At 35.3% G+C, this 7,048-nt stretch overlaps 2 protein-coding genes across 2 annotated transcripts; one reads left to right on the forward strand and one right to left on the reverse strand.

The window, feature by feature from the left end:
• Nucleotides 1-2,559: 2,559 nt before the first annotated feature.
• LOC311093792 (uncharacterized protein) lies at nt 2,560-4,347 on the forward strand (the record flags this gene model as incomplete). Its single annotated transcript, XM_084131385.1, has 3 exons — nt 2,560-3,134; nt 3,216-3,292; nt 3,372-4,347. Exons 1-3 carry the CDS (start codon nt 3,009-3,011, stop codon nt 4,345-4,347), a joined length of 1,179 nt encoding a protein of 392 aa, XP_083987511.1. The 5' UTR covers nt 2,560-3,008.
• A 43-nt stretch (nt 4,348-4,390) lies between these two features.
• Nucleotides 4,391-7,048, reverse strand: LOC311094173 (uncharacterized protein; the record flags this gene model as incomplete). Its single annotated transcript, XM_084131948.1, has 3 exons — nt 4,391-5,366; nt 5,485-5,617; nt 6,465-7,048. 3 exons carry the CDS (start codon nt 7,046-7,048, stop codon nt 4,614-4,616), a joined length of 1,470 nt encoding a protein of 489 aa, XP_083988074.1. The 3' UTR covers nt 4,391-4,613.

The raw sequence follows: 7,048 nt of genomic DNA on the forward strand, positions 1-7,048 counted from the left end.
TGTAATAATACATTGTGATATTATACATTTATTACACTGTAATAGTACATTGTGTAATTATACCTTTATTACAGTGTAATAATACATTGTGTAATTATACCTTTATTACAATATAATAATACATTGTGTTATTATACATTTATTATAGTGTAATAATAGATTGTGTAATTATACATTTATTACAGCATAATAATACATTGTGTTATTATACATTTATTACAGCATAATAATACATTGTGTTATTATACATTTATTACAATGTAATAATACATTGTGTAATTATACCTTTATTACAATGTAATAATAAATGTGTATTTATACATTACAGTATAATAATACATTGTGTTATTATACGTTTATTACAATGTAATAATACATTGTGTAATTATACCTTTATTACAATGTAATAATAAATGTGTATTTATACATTTATTACAGTATAATAATACATTGAGTTATTATACCTTTATTACAATGAAATAATAATACATTGTGTTATTATACATTTATTACAGTATAATAATACATTGTGTTATTATACATTTATTACAATGTAATACATTGTGTAATTATACATTTATTACAGTATAATAATACATTGTGTTATTATACCTTTATTATAGTGCAATAATAGATTGTGTAATTATACCTCTATTACAATGAAATAATACATTGTGTTATTATACATTTATTACAGCATAATAATACATTGTGTTATTATACATTTATTACAATGTAATAATACATTGTGTAATTATACCTTTATTACAATGTAATAATAAATGTGTATTTATACATTACAGTATAATAATACATTGTGTTATTATACGTTTATTAGAATGTAATAATACATTGTGTAATTATACCTTTATTACAATGTAATAATAAATGTGTATTTATGCATTTATTACAGAATAATAATACATTGAGTTATTATACCTTTATTACAATGAAATAATAATACATTGTGTTATTATACATTTATTACAGTATAATAATACATTGTGTTATTATACATTTATTACAGTATAATAATACATTGTGTTATTATACATTTATTACAATGTAATAATACATTGTGTAATTATACCTTTATTACAATGTAATAATATATTGTGTTATTATACATTTATTACAGTGTAATAATACATTGTGTTATTATACATTTATTACAATGTAATAATACATTGTGTTATTATACATTTATTACAGTGTAATAATACATTGTGTTATTATACCTTTTTTACAGTGTAATAATACATTGTGTTATTATACATTACAGTATAATAATACATTGTGTTATTATACCTTTATTACTATGTAATAATTCATTGTTATTATACATTTATTACAGTATAATAATACATTGTGTAATTATACCTTTATTACACTGTAATACTACATTGTGATATTATACATTTATTACAATGTAATAGTACATTGTGTAATTATACCTTTATTACAGTATAATAATACATCGTGTAATTATACCTTTATTACAATGTAATAATACATTGTGTAATTATACCTTTATTACAATATAATAATACATTGTGTAATTATACCTTTATTACAGTGTAATAATACATTGTGTAATTATACCTTTATTACAATATAATAATACATTGTGTAATTATACCTTTATTACAGTGTAATAATACATTGTGTTACAGGCTCTATGCACGCGTACTTCCGTGTTCGACGCAAGGCTGCTCTTCCGTTTCCGGTTGGAGAGGTTTGAAGTGGAGGAAAACGCGATTATGGCAGAGTCGTCGAATTTTACTCGGTGTTTGCTCGAGTTGCCTAAATTTACAATCAATGATGTGCGAAGAATTGTAAGGATGTGCAGTACAACGCCACAGAGCAAACTTGAGAAAGGTTTCAAGTTTTATGTGTCTTCTTATCTCTGCAATTATGAAGGTAAATTCAGCTAGCCTGAACTGAACTGCTATTTTTTTACGATCCGTCCATAAGCAGGCTAATCATGTTAGTATAAATGTTTGACATTTAATGTGTCTGTAATTTTGTCTGAAAGTGTCAGGTAAAATCAGGGCCACAAATGAGATCTCAGTGAAAGCTCACTGCTACCGCTCTATGAGGAAAGCAGAGACTCCACACCAACTGAGAGTAGGAGTAGTAGCTTAAAAGTGACGTTCAAAGTTCTGTTGGACATGTTCAGTCCAGTTCAGTTTTTACTTTTCTAACGTTACCACTGTTCAGCTTGGATAACCACAGCTGTTATCTTAGCTAGTATGGATGATTATTGTACAAAATTAATAAGAATAAAAAATGTAATGCAGTTCTACGACAGATGAATAGCACTGCATTATCACTGCAAATTATAGCTGAAACGGTGGTAATGGAGATACACTGCGGCAAAGTTGGTTTCATAATTGCACATTCAGACTTTTTGTCAATAGCTTTCCAATTGTGGATGCAAAAGAGTTAATATAATTGACAATGAGCTACAAAAAAATGCATTTTTTTTAATAAAACGACTACAAGAGAAAACAAGAGTTGGGGCTGATAGTCATACTTGTTTATAATAATAATAATTTACTTTTGAATACACCATAAGAAAGGTATTGAGGGCAAAAATCTGAATATATGAATATGAAACTAACTTTACCGCAGTTGCAGATACAGGGTAGCAGAGTGTTCAGGCTTTCCAGTTAGTCTATAACACACAGGGAGTTTATTTTAAAATCTGAAGAATAATGATATGAAATGTAGTTTTACCTGATGTGATGGCTACAGATGCAGAATGCTGGCTATTTCCCTTACTCGGCTACCCTTCAAACTGCTAATGTTCTACCTTGAAACTGTTGTTGTCTTTACCTGTTCCAAGCATAGACAAATGGTTGTTGATGAGTAGCTGATATACATGATGACTACTTTTTTGTATTTATTTTTTTACACTTTTTGTTTGTGTATTTCAGGTGACATTACGTGATTCAGAGCCAGTTGTGCTGGTTAACAGCTCCTGCTCCTGTGTGGCTGGGAGTGGGATGTGCAACCATTTGGTTGCTTTGCTTTACCAGACAGCCCATTACTATGAATCTGGAATGTCTGTCGTCCCTCCTGTCCTATCATGCACCCAAACAGAACAGAAGTGGCATAAACCACGAACAATGGTTTGTATCAATTAAATATCTGACATAATGTTTGTTTTGCTATAGTCTTTTGCTGTAGTTTTGATGGCATCTAATAAATAGGGAGTGAAGCCGGGACCGGTGGATGCCATGGTGGTAGTGAAGCCCAAACCAGGTGCTACTTCAGCAAGTGGAATCAGGTATGCAGTCAGTGTAAACATGCATGCTATACTATACTCTGTAAAAATGTTTATTGATTCCCTGATAATGATATTCCAGATCTTCACTATACAAGGCCTACAGTGGTGAGCTGCCAGTCCCATCAACAGTCGACCCTAAAGCTGTCTATGCTGACTTCAAACCAGGATCTCTTCCGCTTATCTGCACAATGAATCTCTCACCTGACAAGCCACTCGTGGACTCCATTTTCGGTAAGGTACAAGCTGGCAGTATCCTATCGTATCAGCATCCACCACCTACACCTGATGGTTTTATCACCCATAAGGATGCACCCCCATTCCCAAAAGTGCCACCAGAGGGCTACCAGTTAAAGCCAACAGACTGTACATATGTGCCAACAAACCAGGAACAGCTGCATCTCCACTCACTGTCTGTGACTTTGTTGCAGTCACACCTCATTGAGGAAGCAACCAGATGTCAAAGTGCAGCACCTGAGTGGCATTCACTGAGGAAAGAGAGGGTGACTGCTTCAAATTTTAGGGAGGTTAGCCATGTTAGAGGTCCAAATGCTGCAGAAAACCTAGCTGAGAGGATCATCCGAGGGACACGACAAACACCACACATGAAGAGGGGACTGGATATGGACGCAGGTGCCTTAAAGGACTATGCAACTCTTAAAAACCTGAACTTAAGGAAATGTGGGCTGGTGATTCATCCAGATGCACCTTGGCTGGGTGCGTCACCTGATGGGATGGTATATGACCCGCTTGAGAGACCATCATTCGGTTTGGTTGAGATGAAATGCCCAAATGCACTAAACTACGTCGACTGCAGGTACCTCAGAGTTGATCATGGAACATATAAATTAAAGGAAAGCCATGCTTATTATTGGCAAGTGCAGGGGCAGTTGCTTATGACAGGTATGGAATGGTGTGACTTTGTTGTCTGTGCCCATGATGACATGTTTGTGCAGCGCATTTACAGAGACAATTTTGTGTTAAGCTCCCTGAAACAGAGGTGTGATTTGTTTTTCTTTTTTACATATCTGCCAAAATACCTCTCTATGCACAAGTAACTAAAGAGGCACAGTGCTGAGGAAATGAGGAAATTAATTGATGTATGATTTTACAAACATTTTATTTTGTCTTTTCATGTCATCAAAATGTAATTAAAATATTTGTTTCACAATTCTATATTTGTTGACAATTTAATTTCAAATCAAATTTCAAATTATATACCATGAATAACGACTCATTCTAAAGTTAAAACAAAAATGATTATTTCATGTGATTATACAGTAATAAAAAACATTTCTGCCTGTCTAATTCTGCTTCTTCAGCATTAGCAATTGCTTGCCCAGGCTTTAACTAAGGGCCCGTTTTGGTAGTTAACCAAGAGGCAGGCGACTGTGTACAGTTGGTTGATGCTTCCTGTGAGAGAAAGAGGTATTGCTGTACTGAATATCTTGTGCTCCTTCACCCTTCGAATGAGGCGCTCAACATGGACTCTGAGTCTTGCAATAGACTGCGTTTTCCTGACCTCTGGCCCAGACAGTTGTGCTCTCTTTGACAGGAAGGTAGGTATGTGGACTTTGCAGGGCACACAGTCTTCCACAAGGAAACCCTTATCCACCATTACAGCCATTGTTGGTTTTAGAAGAGACACAATACCAGACTGCTTTAGGATCTCTCTATCACTGATGGCTCCTTCATAGAGAGATGACACGAAGGTTACAGCACCGTGAGGAGCCATCCCAATCAACCCTTTGAAAGTGCTGTGAGATTTATAGTTGGAGAATACCTCGCTCTGAAGGAGAAGAGAGTGTGGTGTTTGGCAGCGCAGTTCAGTGCAATCCAAAATCACTTGTGTATCTGAGTAAGACTGAAAAACATCTGGCATGTGAGCTTTGACAGTCTCCTCATCCATCCAAATGCCAACAGCTCCAAGCACAGTGTAGAGAAAGTTAGCCCATGTGTTGATTATGCGGCTTACAGTAGATTGGTGGATTCTGAATCTGTGGGCCAGATCCTTCTGCACCAGACCCAATGACAGATATGTCATGAACAGAAAAAACTCATCAATGGGTTGAAGAGACTGTGAAAAGAAGAAAATATTTTATTACTATTACACAAACACCATAACTGGCACAGAAAGGTTTATTGTAAAACAAAAAGATATCTTAATCAGATTAAATGTTTCAGACTACATGTACCGTTGTTGCATTGACAGCATGAGGGACCTCATCTGTCCCGGCTGCAGTCCGTGCTCTTGTCACGCGCACAATCTTGCCTGTTGCTGGCTCTATCTGCCTCCAAAAGGCCATCAAGTGCGCATGAGTCGCAAACCTGTGGGACATACATTATTTCATTAACACTTTATTTTAATGTTCCTAAATTTACAGATGTTGTATGTATTTATTATAGTAATAACTATAAATTAGGCATAATTACATGCACCTAACCTACAGTAAGTACATGTAGTTCATTAATATTACTCAGTATTTAAAGGATTAGTTCACTTTAAAATGAAAATTCTGTCATCATATACTCACCCTCATGTTGTTTCAAACCTGTATGAATTTCTTTCTTCTGCTGAACAGAAAGGAAGATATTTAGAAGATTATCAGTAACCAGACAGTTTTTGGGTCCCATTGACTTCCATAGTAGGAAAAAAAATATACTATGGAAGTCAATGGGACCCAAAAACTGTCTGGTTACTGATAATCTTCTAAATATCTTCTTTTCAGTTCAGCAGAAGAAAGAAATTCATACAGGTTTGAAACAACATGAGGGTGAGTATATGATGACAGAATTTTCATTTTAAAGTGAACTAATCCTTTAAATGCAAAATTACACTGTAACAGGGACACAATAAAATAAAGTGTAACCCATATTTTATTTGATGGTATGTTGCCCATAGACAGTTTTAAATTGCAGATTTATTAGCATCCTAGTCGTAATTCCCATTAATACAACATTATATTAGGAGGTAGAATAAAAAGCCTAATGCCAGCGTTTACAGAATAATACATTTATCAGTGTGTAACATATTATGTCTTTTTGGACTTGCCGTAGGCGAGAGAGATGGGCATGCGCAATTTGCACATGTGCACTGCTTACTGTTGGTCACTGCTGCAGGTGAGGTAAAATTAATGTGTTAATGAATGTTCAAGGAACTTCTGAGTCAGCTTACCTTGTGTAAAACCTAATATCATCATCGGAGGCAGCAAACCGCTCCAAACAGAACTTGGTGCTGATGGTTATCTCCTCAATTCGTTTTTGTAGCCTCGCTATTTGATCTTCATTGTGGTCCAGGGACAAATCCAGGGCAGCAGGCTCAGCACTGGAGCAGTAGTCGTGGTCCGAATATTCCACGTCCATAGAGGGGGCTTCGGTATGCAGTGTGTCTGTGTTTGGTCGCTCTACCCTTTCCCAAACTCCGGTCCGTGGGGCTGGAAGACTGAAGTTGTTCCAATGAAACAGCAATGGGACAGTTCCATTCTTCAGACGTCTGCGGCCGGCCGGCGTCTGCGGCTCGATCAGGTCTGTACTTTGGAAATGTCGGCTACACACTCTTGTTTGGTTTGTAACTGTAAAATGGTCTCGTCTTATATTAACTACCCACCTCTTCTGTATTTCCTTGTCTTTAGGAAACGTGTGGAAACTTAGAAAAGTGTTAAATTTAGCAGATGCTGTACACTGCGGCACACAGCAGTGGTGGCTAGAGGTGCTGTCCTCCCGTCTTTGAAAAGATACTTTCATACGTTTAGATGTCAT

The sequence above is a fragment of the Abramis brama genome, assembly GCF_963993115.1.
Source record: "Abramis brama genome assembly, chromosome: 12".
Classification (NCBI taxonomy): Eukaryota; Metazoa; Chordata; class Actinopteri; order Cypriniformes; family Leuciscidae; genus Abramis; species Abramis brama.